Raw genomic sequence first — 17,527 nt, forward strand, 5'->3', positions numbered from 1 at the left:
TGACCTATCAATAAGTTTAAAGAAAAGAAAAAAAGGTGAAGTTTTAGTTCAACCTACAAAATTAAAACAAAGTATGTGATTACAATCTAAAACAAAAAGTTTGGTTTTTATTTTTCTCTATTCGTTATTTTTATTGTAATTTTGTAAAGAAACTGGAAGTATGGAGATTAATTATAAGAAAAAGAAAGAAAATAAAATAAAAGAAAAAGTATTAAAAGAGCAAGAGTTCCTAGTAAAACTTGTAGTAAAGAATGATGATGTGACGTCACTGAGAGATCGAAAAGTCATATTAGAAAATCATCAATCTCTTTAAGAAAATCACGAGCAGTGAACGCATTGTAACTATGAAATCCAAAGCAATTAATCATTTACAAACGAGAAATTTGTCAAACTTTTCCATGTTTTAAGAAACATTGTATCACATATAACATCTTAGAAGATTAAAATACGGATATTGAAAGAAAGATGAAAAATATAAAACTAATATTAATTTTTTGTTTAAAAAAATGTGAAATACTTGATTTTTCTTTCTTTTTTTCTAAAAAAACGGAGATGGTTGACCTATAAAATGAGTTTTCTACCAAGTATTAAAACAAAAGTTTAGTTGAAACTTCGAAACAAGAGAAGTGAGTACAGACTACTTTTTACTGAATATAAATATACGCAGTATGTCAAAGTTAATATGAGAAGAGAGAAAGTATGTCTATCTTCAAATTATGATTGAGGACATCTATTTATGTGAGATCGTTTGCGTTCTTAAGACTCATTACTAGTAGATAAAGTTGTATATTTTGCGAAAGGAACATTTGGATCTTGTACAGTCCGCAGCAAAACACCTGCAGCATGAAATGTAAGTTTATTGTGAAACGACGAAGTCTTTTGCTCCAAAATAAGTGTGCAGGGGAGGACGGCGAGGCTTTTCCTAACGTGATTCGTGCCACTTAGACGCAATGGTGATTCGCTGCGCTCTTAGGCGTAATTTCACAATAAACTTACGTGCTCATGTTGCAAGTTTTTTGCTCCGGACTGTAGATGCAGAATGTATCATAGGGTAGCTTAAATATTCTGGGCATGACTACCAAGCCATCTGACTACTATCTTTATGAAAAAAAAGTTTAGGAAAGGTATGGTAGGCCAGAGGTAGAGCGCACACCTCTGGTGCCTTGGGTACCGGTTCAATCCTAATCCGTGCAACTGCAAACAGAGCTCTGTAGTGCTAGAGGTCTGCACAGGCCGAAATTTTTAGCCCGGGGCCTTCCCGGCCTACGAATTTATAATGTGAGGCCAGACTTGAGTCCGAAATATGTTTTAGCATTTAGGCCTGAGCTTCTGTGATAATCAAATTAGCCCGAAATAAGCCCGAATTACAGAAACTTAATAATTCATGCGAAATTGTATTTTTATTTACTGCAATTAGAGGTTTAATTTTGCAGTTGCGCTTTAAAAGTTCTCCAGAAAGAACGGTGCAATATATATCGTTGTACAGTATATTTACAAAGTTAGGCTCGAAAAGGCCCGAGAAATATAGTTGTATATTTACAAAATTACTGCCCTAGCCCGGCCTGGGCGCCTAAAGTGATATATGCTTTGTACGCCTGAGTCCGGCCAGCAGGCTCAGCCCGAGCCCGTGCAAACTTATGTGGTGCACCGTGTGCGTGGGTTTCCTCAAGATTCTCCCGTTTCTCCCCATCTTCTTCACTTCATCATTATCATCAATCTTATCGTCACCGCCTCCCTTAGTCTCGGTACATAAATCTGGGATATTAAACTGAAAAATAAATTCGTGTCGATGTATGGCAAAAACGCTTGATTTTCGAAAAATAAAACGTACAGTTTTTTAAAAACGTTTTAGAAATTGCAACCTGATATCGGGCGGGTGTTCAGGTTATGGGCCGTTTTTCCCGGTGGTTTCACATCATCAGTGTTCATCCTTGAGATATCTCTGTCAACAAGCCATTTGAAGACAATGTGAGAAAGTTGTATTCGAATGGACAGCTGAACGGTACACCATTTGACAAGAGGCCCATCAGTTGAACAAGTATGTTCCTGAATAGCGAGAGAATGGGAAACGATGGTTCAACGCGTATTTGTTCAGAGTTTTTTGAAGACTGGAATTTCCAATGCGCTGGACGTCAGTGAGGGTTATGCTTTGTGACGACGAAATATAGTTCTAAAGAAGGGACCAATTATGGAAAATGAACCACCTTAAGTTTGTCATATAAATATCATATAATTTTCTCACTGATTATCGGATTTTGGTTTCATTATAAAGCTATGTAAAATCGTTTCCTCGCATAAATCACGAACCTACTTCCAATTTTTAAAAAAAATTATAAAAAGAAGTAAGATAATCGGTCAGTTTCATCATCTCAATTCATACTTCTCGGGTTTAACTCACTCTTGCCCTTATATTCACCAATTCCAAGAATCCTTCAAACAGGATTGTAATAACAATCAAAACTGAAAAATTCTTTCTCGAGGTGTTGAAACTCTAGTTAGACCTAAAGGGCCTTTGGACGTATGATTAGCGTCATACTAAATGCCTGACTACTTGCATGTTAGTCAATCTCTTTAATATGGCACTAATTACGGGTCAGAACGACTCTAATTAATTCATACTAGCTTTCTTATATTCAATAACTTACACCAAATTACAAATTGCTGAGCAAAGCGACGTTTATTTATAAAATAATAAATGTGTGACAGTTTCGCCAACTAACTGAACATGTTGGCTTCATCAGACACTGTAAAAACCAAGAATGTTATAAAATAGAGGATCTGCCCATACAACAAAATCGTGAAGAAATACGTCACAGCTTCGCCACACCTACTCTGCCCACTCCGCACCAATAAGATCGCAATGTTTCGAGCCAACAATCATGGCGGAAACGAGAGTAGGCAATCAGACATGCCGCTGAGACGATGCTCGATTGTTTTTCGGCTTCATTGAGTTCATATGATGAAGATACGTATGGGCAGATCCTCTATTTTATAACATCCTTGGTAAAAACAAGAGAAAGTTGCATCTAAATATAACAGAAACACAAAAAATGGTTCTGAACGCTGATTGGCTGATCAAAGAAGCCATGGTGGGGAATAGAAACTATAGGGTAAGATACTGAGATAATCAAGAAGGCTCTAAAGAAAATAGGGAAGTTTTCAACATACAGGAAAAGAAGTAAGAGACTATTGGATGTGCTAAGAATGAAGAAAAAGAAGGAAGGAGAGAAAGAAAAAAGCCAAGAGAAGCTGATGGAAAGAAGAGAGTGGTTTACAAGATAAGGTGCAGTGATTGTAATAGCTGTTATACTGGTGAAACGGGGAAAAAACTAAAAGAACGATTAAAACAACACCAAGATGATGTGAGATTGGAAAGAGAAATGCCATTTTTAAACATGTAAGGGACACGGGGTCTAATATTAATTGGTACAAGATTGAAGTGTTAGCACGGGAAAAAAGGACGTTAATAAGAAAGTGGAAGGACGCCAGGTTCATTGAAAAAGAGAAAAAGCTGTGTTATGAATTGGAATGCAGGACTTAAAATTGACGAACAGTGGGGCAAGTTGTTGGAAAGTCTTAATTTGTAGCTTGGTTTTCCGCTGGATCAGGGAGGGAAATGGATCTTTGGTGTTTAGTTTCATTTTTGTCAACTTCTGTTATGATTGGCTGAATCTGTTTTGATCAGCCAATCAGCATTCAGAACCATTTTCTGTGATTCTGTTATATTTAGGTGCAACTCTCTCTCTTGTTTTTACAGTGTCTGATGAAGCCAGTATATTCAGTTAATTGGCGAAACTGTCACACAGTTATTATTTTGTAATACACGTTGCTTTGCTCAGCAATTTGCAGTTTGGTGTAAGAACGACCCTCCATAAGGCCCAAAAAGTTTTTTTTTTAAAAAAAAGAAAATATTGTTTAAAGATTGAGATAAATGAATAATATTATAACTGACTGTAATAATTATCGAGACATCTCTCTTCTGTCAACATCCTATAAAATCCTTTCAAATATTCTATTAGCAAGACTGACCCCATACGCAGATGAAATTATTGGAGATTATCAATGCGGATTTAGACGGAATCGATCAACTATCGACCAAATATTTACCATTCGTTAAATACTCGAAAAAAAGTGGGAATACAATACCCCGGTACATCAACTATTTATTGATTTTAGAAAGGCGTACGACTCGGTTAGGAGAGAAACATTATACAACGTCCTCACAGAACTTGGAATACCGAGAAAGCTAATTAGACTAATTAAGATATGTTTAAATGAATCCCAAAGTAAAGTCCGGGTAGGAAAATTTTTGTCCACGACTTTCACGTCGAAAGTGGCATGAAACAAGGAGATGCGTTGTCGCCATTATTATTTAACTTCGTTCTGGAATACGCTATAAGGAAAATCAAAGATAGCAACCAGGGCCTAGAATTGAACGGTATTCACCAGGCTATGGCATATGCTGATGACGTAAATTTAATAGGTGATGGAAAGAGAACAATAGAAAGAAATGCAGAGATCTTATTAAACGCTTGCAGGGACATGGGTTTAGAAGTAAATGCAGATAAAACTAAATACATGGAAGTAGTAGATATCCCCGCGGATAGACGGCCGAGTCAGCAAAAAATTATCTTGTTTTCCTAGAAATCGATACCATTTCCTGGAATTGGGAGGCAAGTTTCGACAAGCCTTTAGTTGCTATGTTCATAGCCTTTTACGGGTAGTACAGAAGCGCGTGGGAAAATTTTGGTTTATTTGAATCCCCGTTACCCCCTACTCCTCTTTAGTTGCTATGTACATATCCTTTTACGGTTACCACAGAAGCCCGTGGGAAAATGTTGGTTTGCTGTTGCTATGCTCATAGTCTTAGACGCCTACCAGATGTAGAAAACAAGATAAAACATGAATATTTCGTGTTCTTGTCGTTTATTGGCTAATAATCTGAATCCCCAAACCCCTCACCCCTCCTGCGAAGAGCGTAAGCGGAACGTATGTGCTTGTGTAGATCATTCTGTTAGCAGCTGTTGCAAAGGAAGAAACGTCAAAAATTTAAAGATGTCATCGTCAATGAGTTTATTAGATAAGCTTAATAAGCCATCAATGGTACCCTTTACAAAAATGCGAGATTTGGAGATTGGAGTACCATTTCGTATTGTAAACTGTGAGATAATTACAACGGTATATGGTAGGAAGGCCTGTGTGACATTTGAAGGAGGTGAAAAAGTGATTTTACCTGGACATTGTACTGAAAAATTGGAAGCAGATAATGGTGCATTATTAACGTATTTACAAAGTGGGAATGTCTGTTTAATATATAAAGGAATGAAGATTAATGTATCTGGACGTAACATGCACGATCTTGAATTTACTGAACTGGTTTACTCATCGTAAGTGTATGGTGACATGTACAAACAAGATGAAACATGAATTTTCCTCTTCGCCCCTCCTCTTCATGCATGCGCAGTCATCTGTATGCATAGTGTCGTTATTCTGTGCTAACCAGCGACTGGAGTAACATGTCTTTGAGTGCTTGTGCGTCAACTATGGATACCAAGAAAGAGTACTTGTTAAATGTTGAATATGGACTTAATTCAATGAAAACCAAATTAATTTGTATCGGACTGGATAGTGATACATTTGAACCAGTGATTCGTGTTGGCAAAGGACTTGTGTTTGGAGTGGAGTTAAATTTGGCAGAGTGGGAGAAACTTGTACATTTAACCCCATTTGTTACGGACTATTTAAATTCTCAAGTGGAAATTACATTTATAAAATCTCTTGGTCGAAAAAACGAACTGGTGGTGCGAAAACTAATGGGTGAAAAATTAGTGATGTTAGAGAAGAAAGGAACACTTCATGCTCCTCGAAACACTGTGTACTTAACTTCAAGTGATTGGCTTTATTTCTTGGAAATATTACCGTGTATTGAACATGCTGTGAAAAACAGTAAAGTTTGTAGTGTTGTGCTACGTGAATATTTTGACTTGTGTACAGATACTATTCGTAATCATGTACAATTGCAGTGTCTTACATGCAGAGGACTTGCCGGAATCCATACCTGTGTAGATGAACAGAGTATTATTAATGGTATGAACATTAGTTTTCCAAGTGTCTCTCTTGATAAGAACAGTGATGTGAACATTGATGGTGAACGATTAAAATTGGAAATGAAAGTATTTTGCAAACAAAAACTCATAGATTCAATTATGGCTGATTTATTTGATAGTGTATCGACACAGCCATGGTGGGGGGAAACCGAAACTCAGCCTTCGGAGGGTATCAATGAAGTGAACGACTCTTCATAAAGAAGGAGAAATTGATTTGTTTTTTCATGTATGCTAAAGAACATAATATTAAATGTAATAAAAAATATATATAGTGAAAAGTGAAATGTTTTATTTGTGTGTGTGTTTTGTGTTCGTTTCATACACCTCAATATGATAGGATTTTAAAGTTTTTTATAAGAAAAAAATCCTAACATATTTTTTCCTCGTATAAGTGATACGTATAATAATAATAATAATAATCATAACGAATTCAAATTCTTGAAATGAATGTTAAAATAAAAATTAGTATTTGAAATTATTATTATTATACAACTTTGTCTTAAGTATGCTAGGACTTTTTTTAATTTTAAAAAAAGGAACTAAAATAATTAATATTAAAATTTTAAAAAACAAAAGTCCTATCATAATAATAATAATAATATTGAATTCACATACTTGATTTAATTTACGAAAGAATAACTGATTAAGTATTTGAATTCATTATTATTATTATTATGTAGTTATATGATTACATCATTGAATTAAAAATCAGTTTTAGAATCTTTTTTTTTTAAATCACTATGAAATTCTTTAATTCAATGACTTAAAAATATGTTTTATGATATGTGTATTTAATTACATAGTTGATCATAAAACATATTTATTTATTAGGAAACGGAGAAAATAAGAAATAAAACATTTGTTTTCAAAGAGAAAAAATAATACAAAGTGTTTATTGTTGATGAAACTATTTACACAATTAAAACGACGGTAAGTATAGTACATTTTAAAAAGAACGTTAGATTTTGTTTCCATTGTTCACGTGTTGATAACTTCACAACTGCCATATACTGTTCACTGATGATACTACTGCTGTTGATGTTGGTGATGAAACGTAGATAGAAGTCAATGTGTACATTGAAGATGATGTCCATACACACGATGACGATCTTTTACTCTCTGAAATGAAAAAAAATTGAAAAACAAACTTAAAATTTATTTTATCTATAATCATGAACAAATAATAATACATACAAACACATTATAATAAAGAAGAAGAAGAAAAGGCTACCTGCAATAATATGAAAAGAAAGTAATCAAAACAAACGAAGAAGAAGAATGAAGACATGATTACCTGTAGAAGTAAATACAGCAAACGACGATCATTTTTTTCTGGAGTTGATGAGAAAGTGTAATGAAATTCATTTAAGGACTTTCCTTTAGCTTTGAAGCATAGGAAAAGATATGAATAATGCCCACATAGGGATGATTTTACACTTTGAATTTGTTTATTATTAAATGTATAAGAAGTGGAATTTCTACGTAGAAATTGAATATGATGCATTACATATGGAGGAAATCCAAATGTATCGAAGTAGTGGGCACGGCCATCAGTATGAATATATACGGAAATCCAGTGTGTACCAAGTTTGTTCGAGGGATCTGTATTTATGATGATAGCTGCAGGTAGTGGAACATGTGCCGGTAATTCATTGGCTGCATATACGCCAACGAAATGATTGTGAAATAAAGAATTTGTTTGCAAAGCATTCAATAAATCTAGTGTAGAGGACATCATGTATAAAAATGCAGACATGTACATATATGATATGATATTTAAATAACGTACCTTTAAAAATCCATGATGATGTTCCTCTGATGATCCACTTCTAAGAGAGATTGGAATTCTCCATACACAATGCAGGAGATAGGTGCTGGTAGAGGCTTCGTAAAATGAACTTCCAGACGAACACACCCATGACGTATAAGATTCCAATGCTGCACAGCACTGGCTTCTCCATCTTGAGTAATGTCGAAAACAAAGATAGTGTATCCTTGAGGAAAGTCAAGGCGAGGAATATTGTTGCCATGATTGGAAAAGTGAATGCCTGATCCACAGAATAAGGTATGATATGAGGAAACATAGAGGTTGTTTTCGAAAATTGGTTGTAATGGTTTTGAAGGTACAGGTTTTCCATCAATGTATAGAGAGAAGAAATTGATGTCAAAATGTTTGAAATGAAATGGATTTGAAGTTATTGTTCCTGTATAGGCATCATTTTGTGTGAACGCCACAATCACACGAGTTGGTAATACTCCCATAAATAAATTATCAATTGTTTTTGATTGAAGATCCTTTGGAATGACGAACGACTTCATTTGCACTCTTGTGAGAGGATATTTGGCTGTTGTTGATTGTAGAAGCTTGTTATGTGCTAGTTTTATTGTAGGACTAACATTAATCTTTTTAATATGTAAAGCAGCGTCTAAAATGTTCACTTTAGCCTCAACAGACGCATCACTAGCGATGAGACAAAAGTTTGGCTTTGCAGGAATTAACTTGAGACGTAATTCTACTCCTTGGATTAAAAATTTATCTTGATTAAAAATATCACAATGAAGATGTCCAAGCATGTCGAATTTTGCACTTTTTTTTGTTAATTCATAACGTTGTTGAAATCCTTTATTACCACTAGATGTTGCATCCATATGTCCAGCAGTATCTTGAAACCAGAATGCACATTGAAGATGAGTATTTTTAGCAGAATCATCATAATTTAACAGTTTTTCAATGTATGATCGATATGGATGATTATGAGATGGAAATGAAATCAGTTTGTTATTTAAATACACTTCCACTTCACTGAACATAGAATTTAAAAAGTCATTAATAGGAGCGACAGCTTTATCACTTTCACCAAATGCTGATCCATCAGGCTTAACGATTTGAGCTTCGATGTAAAGAAGAGTGTGTGGTAGATCTATGTATTCATCACTTGTTCCTGGGATGACAAACTCTATAGGAGCATTATCAGCTAGTGAACTTATTGGTTTGTATGTAACAACATGATTATCCAATATACTGGTTTGCGTTGGTTTTGTAGAAAAAATATCTAGTTCACTTTTTACACACTCGCAGGATTGATGATGTAAGAAAGCCATAATGGTGATGATTTAATCAAAGATATCGTGTGATAACTTCCTCTTCTTATAAGACTGATTTTTCTTTGTTTTCTGTGTACGTTTCCTCTTGCCCTTCTCCTTCTTCTTCTTGCGCTTGATGATGTGTAATGGTGAAGGGTTAAAGATGGAATGATGTGTAATTCTTCTTTTCCTTCGTTGATATCCAGATCCTAGCATAGATTTCAGTTTATTTTTTGCTTTGTCTTGCAAGACGGATCTCGCTTCACCCATTCGTTGATGAAAGGATTCGTTAATAGGTTGATTGTCGATGATGACATCAGTAATAACGTTTGCTCCAGATTTTAATAATTCCTTTCCTACTGTTTTAGCTCCTTGTTTTACTAATGGCATGACAGAACGAAATAATCCTCCAAGGAAACTTCCAATACCATGTCCAACTTGATAAGGGGAGCCAACATAAACGTTTCCAGTTCCAGAAAGAGCTTGTTTTTGATAATATTGTAAATATGGATTATTCATATTTGTCGATGTTGACGCACTGGTCGAAAATGTAGTTTAACGCATACAGTTCCGAAAGTGAATGCCAGTGGAGAGCCTGTACTATCTCTTATATCTATTTTGATGTGTTCAAAATGCATCTTCTCTATAGGCACATAATGTGGAGGATTAAAAATTTCTATAACACTACTTCCAAATGTATGATTCACAGGATTCATATTTATGATACGTAATAATGGTGCTACTGTATCTCCAACAAATACAGATTGAATTATATCACAATACACATACATTGTAGATGGAAGTCCTAAACGTAAATTTGGAATGCTTTGGCCTTGTTGCATATCCTTTAAATCAACGCTTGGATCAAACCCCAACATCGCACTAACACTTGGTGATAATGCAACGTCTACATCTATGTCTTTATGAAGACGTCGTATAAAACAGGTATTACTCTCACGAGTATAAGAAATATGTAAATTTGTGAATCTGTTGTACGTATTTATTATCTTTATCAATTCTGATATGTCAGTGTAATAACGTACAGGAATAGTTATAAATTTCCATTCATCACTTTTTGCAGGTTTGTAAAAAATTTTATTATTTTCGTCATTAATATTTAATATTGAATGAGGATAATGAATTTCAACAATAGCCACTTCCCACTTTTCATGGAATTCCATTCTTTGATGAAGTTTCGTAGTGTATGATGTTAAGGTGTTGTCAGGAAAATATTCCATAGAACTATTACTGGGAAGCGTAACGTAAAAATCTCCATCAGGTTCCATTGTACTTCTCGACCTTCTTTACGGATGATGCAGGTATCCAGGAATCGAAAGAAGAAGGATATCCTTTCCAATGAACAAGATATTCTTTTCTGCTGCCTTTTCTTCTTGTACGTATGATTTTATCTATGTAAAATGTCTTTGATAACGTCACAGGTTGTAATTCCTCTTTGTAAAATAATCCATCCAGTGGTTCCTTGTTTAAATCTTCAATTTCATAAACAGGTGGATCTCTTGGTATTATCTTCTTCACTTTAAATATTTCCCAAGTCCAATTTTGCATATATCCTTTATCAAATGTACGTTTAGTTTTACTAATTCGTACTGTATCACCAATCTTAAGATGTTTTGAGAAATTTGGATTCTTCTTCTTCTTCTTCTTTATTTTATTATCATATTGATTATGCCATACTTGTAATAGGTTATTTTGAGAAACATTTGCAGGTGACATCTTTATACTTGAATGATAACCTTCATTGTATGATTTCACAAGAAGAGGTAATACATTTAAATAATTATACGTTTGATACTTTGTAAAATACTTCCACATTTTTTCTTTTAGAGTTCTGTTAAAACGTTCTACAATACTAGCTTTTATATCAGGATTTTTAGTTGTAATATGTTTTATTTTGTTGTGCACTAAGTACTTCTGTATTGTTTTATTAGTAAACTCACTTCCTTTATCTGTTCGGAATGTAATCGGTTTTCTATCTTTGAACACAATTTGCAATGCTTTTAAGACATCATTTGTACTTTTAGATTTTAATGGCACAGCCCATGCATATCGACTGAACACATCTATCACTGTCAGAATATAACGATATCCATCATTAAATTTATGAAGAGATTGAAGATCATTAATATCACTTTCCCACTCATCATCAATGTTATTCACTACATAGAAATCTCTTTTAAAACGACGACGTACAGGTTTGTGTAACGTATATGTTGTTTGTTGCAGTAACCATCTTCTTATACAATGTATAGGAATTTTCTTCTTTGTAGCTATCCACAATTTTTTAACAGTTGAAAACGAGGCAGGATGTGAAGGGTTGTAGTAAATCTTGCTTAACTGTTTGTTTACGGTTTCCACCTTGACCATACTGGGCGTTTACAGGCACGTTTCCTTTTCCTTATAGGAGATATTACTTTTTCCTTTTCTTCTTCTTCTTCTGCTTCTTCGTCGTCTTCTGCAAACGATCTCAGAGGTACTTTTTCCCTTGACGATGATGCTGTTGGTGATGCTTTAGTTCGTCGTAAAATATATGACAAACGTTTTGGATTTCCAATAAGTTCTTGAGGTGTGTTATTAGAAGATAAATAATTACAAAATTTCTCCCATCCCGGTGGATTTGTGTGTTTCCGAGGTCGCGACACATCAGAAATTAAATCTACAATGTGAGATCCTTCTAGTTTATCACCTCTGATGTAAACAGTTCCTTTATTATCCCACGTGATATTATCATCATGTTTCATTCTATGTAGTAGTAATTCAGCTCTTTTACGAAACATTTTGGGTATAGATAATAATATTTCTTCTTCTACTTCAGGCTTCTCTGATTTAGTTGACGTAATTGAAAGTATCACAGGTTCTTCTTGTTTTCGTATTAAATGTAAATATTTTTGAAGAATATTGTTATACTGATTCCACTTTTCTTCATCACTAAGCGATGATAACTGTAAAATCTCTTGCATTTCTTGATCCAAATTAGATTCACGTTTCTCCAGGGTTGATGATGATGATGCTGGTGTTTGTATACGATTCAGAACTTCAGGTGGAACTAAAATCATCTTCTTCTTTGCGTGTTCCATTGTACTAACGGAATAGTAAACTTGATAATGCACCAGTTAAAATAGGAGCTAATAATGTCGGTAGGAATCCACCCTGCTGCTGTACTAATAAATGCTTCTTCTTCTTTTGGATGGAGTTTCCTTTCTTCACAAGATATCGAAGCGTCCTCTTGTATCGCTTTAATCTTGCTTTCTGTGTCTTTGTAAGAGGTACATTCCCTTTTAATACATTATAACAACATTCACAAATACTTCGAATCACTGAAGAGTCTGCATTTGCCAGTATAGCTTTACGTAATTTAGGATTTGCTTTGCTCAGCGTACGAAGAAGATCTCCGTGTTTTACTCTTGGAGACATATTGTCAGAATGAAGAAACACAGTTTAAAACAAACATTATAAACACATCTTCTTCTTCTATTTCGATGGAACATAAACGTAATGATAAATATCATCAGGAAAGATATTTGTTTGAAAACGAAGTTCATCTGGCGTATCCTGTTTTAAATCAATAAAGAAATATCCATATGGTAACTTTGTTGCGTCGTTGAAACTTTCTTGAAGAAATTTTGGATTCTCAGGAGTTAATTGATAACTCAAATGTTTAATTTGTGATTTATCTCTTGGATTTTTAAATAATACGAGATAAGAACAATTCAAACTCATATCTCTGCTTCCTTTTCCCTGATGAAATATGTTTTGTGTAATAAATAGTACACTAAGATTTCTATGATGAGAACCCTTTGTAAAGAAATCAACTATATTGCGGTTCACTTCACACATTTGATCATCAATAATAATAAGATGTGGTCCAGTTTCAGGTAAAAAGTCTTTTGTTCGAGGTAATCCTTCAATAAATTGTACTTTTGTCGAAATTTCTCTGTATGCATTTTGCCATTCTGCATAGTACCAATAAATATGACGAAACGATGTATTAACCATACGTGGTAAATTGGACAGGAATCGTATTACAAAGGAAGTTTTTCCACATCCACTTGGTCCGGCAACAATACATGAAAAGGGATGTTTCCACGTCGTGTCCATGTTAAAGAGTATGATCATTCTTTCCTTATACGTATATTTATAAAGGGCCTTATTACATTTCTCTTCTTCTTTTGTTGGAAGTAGTGTAGCCATATGGAAGAGTATCATATGAATTTGGAATTCTACGTCGTTTAATATAATTTATCTTATAAATTTTTGTTTCGGGCATGCTGACGATAGTATGGTCTTTCCTGCGGCAAATTTTTTTCTCATTGGTAATTTTGACTTCCGTGGGACGAGATTCTTCCTCCTCTTCTGCATCCTCTTCACTATCTACTATCATTTTCTTCATTACATCAAAATTTAGGTGTTTTGAAGATTCATAGTTTAATGAAAAGCCCCGTATCTTGCATACTTGAAACTCCTTCTTCGTACTGGGATCAAAAATACGTAAGCTGTAATTCTTCGGGCCCGCCGATACATATTCTGAAATATAGGCTTCTTTACCATATTCGAGGACTTCATTTGTTAAATCGCCTAAAAAGTCACCAGTTGGAATTGTATTTTCACCAGGTTTTTGCGTATAAATGACGGAATCAGTATCAAAATATAATACTCTTTCTTGTAGTTGATCTAAATATTTGTACAATTCTAATCTTGCTTGTGCTGTTGTGTATGCGGCTATGACAACATTTACTGTTGGTAATGAAACAGGAACGTCATCGGTGTATTGCCAATATACATATAACATGTCATCATTTACTGGAAATATTTGATGAACATCTATATCATGAGATGATAATTTCTCATATAAATCCTTGGGTTCATTAATAATGCTGACATGACCCATGTTCTCACGTTGACCAAATTTTCCCCAAAATGAATTTAGCATTAATTTAGCTAAACTTCTAAGTGCTGGATTATGTTTAATTTTGTTCTCATCTAGACGTATTCCTTCCTTTTCATAAAATTGCTGAATGTACTTCTTCTTTAATTCATCTGTTTCACACCATGATGGCCATCCACTAGCTTCTGTTTTTGCTTTCAGGAAGGTGTTTATGTATTCTGCAAATAAGCCACCACTTTTTGTTTTTTCATCATATTGAACAACGTCATATGCCCATATTTCATGAATATCTATTATTTTATATCCTTTTTCTAATGCCTTTCTTACTTCATCTGCTACCCATGTTCCATGTAGCACTCGGTCTTCATCGTTGTGATTACAAGGTGCTTGGATTAATTCATCACAACATGTACGGCAGAGTGGAAACATCAATCTATCATTTGATTTATAAGGGAGGACAGGATGAAACAGTTGTTTTGGAGGCAAAATACTGAGCTTAACTAATCCTTCTACTTCTTCAATGGTGGGAATATTTGAATCTCCAGGCAGGTAGATAGTAGGATGACGAATTGGAAACTTCTTAGTCTTAGAGATAAATGGGTACAATGAAATAACATCTTTGTATTTTATGGTCTCTCCTTCAGATTCTTGTGCTTTATGATACAGACGTATGGCATTCACACGTCCTCCATAAAAAGCGTCACGAGGATTTAATGGTGATTTCTTTGTATACGGATGATTACTAACATACTTCTTCATCTCTTCATTTCCTGCCAATTGTTTTTTAAATTCACAACCCCATATTTCATGCACTTCACAGCCAAAATCTTTTAATTTTTGGATTTTCTTCTTTGTTGCTTCATATCGAAATTCCATGGTATCTGTAGCATTGTTATAGATGGATTTATCTCTGTCATTAGGGTAACACTTGATACAACCATGCGTCCAGCATCCCTCATACTCCCACACGTGAATTTTTCCTGTATTGGGTTCTGTCCATACACCATCTACTTTCATTGATGCTATTCGTTTTTCCTTACTACGTGCAGCATTCGTAATTTGGATGTTTCTGGTTTTTTCTTCCCAAGCTATCCATTGTACTGCTTCAATTGATTGTACATCTCTCCATCGATATCCGTTCTTTGGTATGATACCAATTGTATTTTCCTTTAAGAAATTTCTACGATATACCAAATTACATGCACTGGCAATTGTAATACATTCAAGTAGGGGATTAACATTAGTTTCAGATTCAAATGTATTCATAAAGGAAATACAGGCTTGATGTAATACTTCGACATCCTGTACACAATACTTGATGAGTTCTTCTTTCATTTTAAAGGTGTCGTTTTGATGTTCGGTATACCATTCGAGAAACTTGCGTCTTTCGTCTACTTTCATAGTATCTGCTCCATAATATTTAATGTCTGGAAGCGGCCCTTCATAGGTTTGGTTCTCACGTCGATTAAAGAAGTGTGGGAAATATCCTTTGCACGATTGAAGCCCAAATGCACCACTTAATTTACTTAAGGGCATAGGAAGAAAGCTTAGTGAATCGATGAAGGTTACGTTTTCTATTTTAAGAGAGAGAATTTTTGCTCCATTCATGATTACTTCTGGAGTCCAATTCATCTTCTCAACCATTGTCTTAATGATGAAATGTGCGTCATATCCCTTTGAATTATGGGCAACACAGATTACTGATTTAATGTTTGGTCGACGTTGTTGAAGATGTTTTAGAAAATCTTCTATTACATTTTCTCCGTCAAAAATATTTTCTCGCTTTCCACAAATGACACAATCATTCTTGATGTTGTTATCTTCATAACATTGGTAGCATACATGTTGACTAACCAAGACATTAGGTATATGTTCATATATGTTTGCGTCCTCGTCTTCTATTTTCGTATCTTGTGTGCATTCAATATCATAAAACAGAATCATAGATTTCTTCTCCATGATGATTTTTTCATTGACTTTTTTCGATTTTCTTCTTTCATTCACTTTCATGTAACATTCATGATTGGGTGGTACAATAGCATAGCAAACATTGCAATAAGTTTCTCCACATACGTGAGAACGTTTTTCTTTCATTACATAAATTTTCAAACACTGGGCACAACATTTCACAATGGAACATAAAGGCTTTCCATTTTGATACGGCGCTGACTTGTGATAGTCATAGCATGACTGGCCATAAAATTCTCGATTACAATCATTGCAAGTAATATGGGTTTCTTTAAAATCACATGGAGGCTTCTGATGACAACGAAAACATACAGCTGTACAATGTTTCAAATGTTCATGCTTTTTTTCATATTTCTTATGACAACTTTCGCAATAAAATTTACAGCTAAAACATGATGTCAAGCTTTCAATGACGTTGAAGTGATTATCTATAAACAGTAAATTTAAAGCAGTTCTCTCGTTATCACTTGGTGGTGCTTCAAACATGACATCACTTCCTGAAAAGCCCCTATACACTGTAATTTTATAATCCTTTAAATATTCCTGAAATTTACGAATTTCAGGAATTCCACCACCATGACTAAGATCTACATCGGCAGCTTCACACAGGTCTTCTGCTTCTTTTTCTATTATATATTTACTTTGATGTTTTACATATCTATTATATTCAGTTTGATTTCTTCCCTTGTATTTTTTCAGTCCTATGGCAACGACGATTGCATGTGCTAAACATCTTGTGTCTTTATTCTTAATTGTGATAATACCACGTTTTGCCTTTACATATTCTTCAGTATTCAAAATATGTTGTTTCAAAGGACCTTGTCCTCTCGGCATACGTACATGATGAAAATTCACGATGCAATCTTCATTTATAAGAAAAGCCGCATTACTTTGCAGTACTTTCTCATAGCTTGTCCATAGAACTTCTGCTGAGAGATTTCTTGCTTCTCTGAATGATAACCAAAAAGGGCGGTGTCCTTCTCTCTCATTTGCGATTGTTATTCCTACGTAATCATGCTGGTCCACATTACGTAGTAAATAATCTATTAGTGCCCGTAGACTTGCTTCAATTGCCGTAAAAGGGTTTTCATCTGCACGCACGGGGGCTAGACGGAATCGTAACATTCTACCCTCCATATTGTATCTTCTGTATTGTCTTCTTCGTTCTTCTATTATATGAAATCTATTGTGTCCATCATTACGGTTGTTATTTCCGAATCCTACTTGTATATTTGAATTTCTTTGTGCTTGAAATACGACTAGCAATTCGTCCATTCTTTTTTCTATGTCGTCTAAATCGACTTCCATTTCTTCGTGTTCTGCACTAGCCTCTGCTAATATTTCCATAATTGAGGGATATATTACTTCTTCTTCTTCTTTTCTGGGATCGGGAAACAAATTGTTAATCCAATTTTCTAGTTCATTCGTGTAAAACTTATCATCTTCTTCTTCTATCTTCATCTCT

The 17,527-nt window shown here is 34.5% G+C and overlaps 1 protein-coding gene across 1 annotated transcript; it reads right to left on the reverse strand.

Annotated features, from left to right (window-relative positions):
• Positions 1–7,003: 7,003 nt before the first annotated feature.
• On the reverse strand, positions 7,004–8,694 carry LOC145689006 (uncharacterized protein F54H12.2-like). Its single transcript, XM_081763146.1, has 2 exons — positions 7,897–8,694; positions 7,004–7,226 (listed from the first exon to the last, which is right to left on the reverse strand). The coding sequence occupies exon 1, from the start codon at positions 8,679–8,681 to the stop codon at positions 7,899–7,901; it is 783 nt and encodes a 260-aa protein (XP_081619272.1). The 5' UTR covers positions 8,682–8,694; the 3' UTR covers positions 7,004–7,226; positions 7,897–7,898.
• Positions 8,695–17,527: the final 8,833 nt, after the last annotated feature.

The sequence above is a fragment of the Thermobia domestica genome, chromosome 7 (genome assembly GCF_964235325.1).
Source record: "Thermobia domestica chromosome 7, izTheDome1.hap1.1, whole genome shotgun sequence".
NCBI lineage: Eukaryota > Metazoa > Arthropoda > Insecta > Zygentoma > Lepismatidae > Thermobia > Thermobia domestica.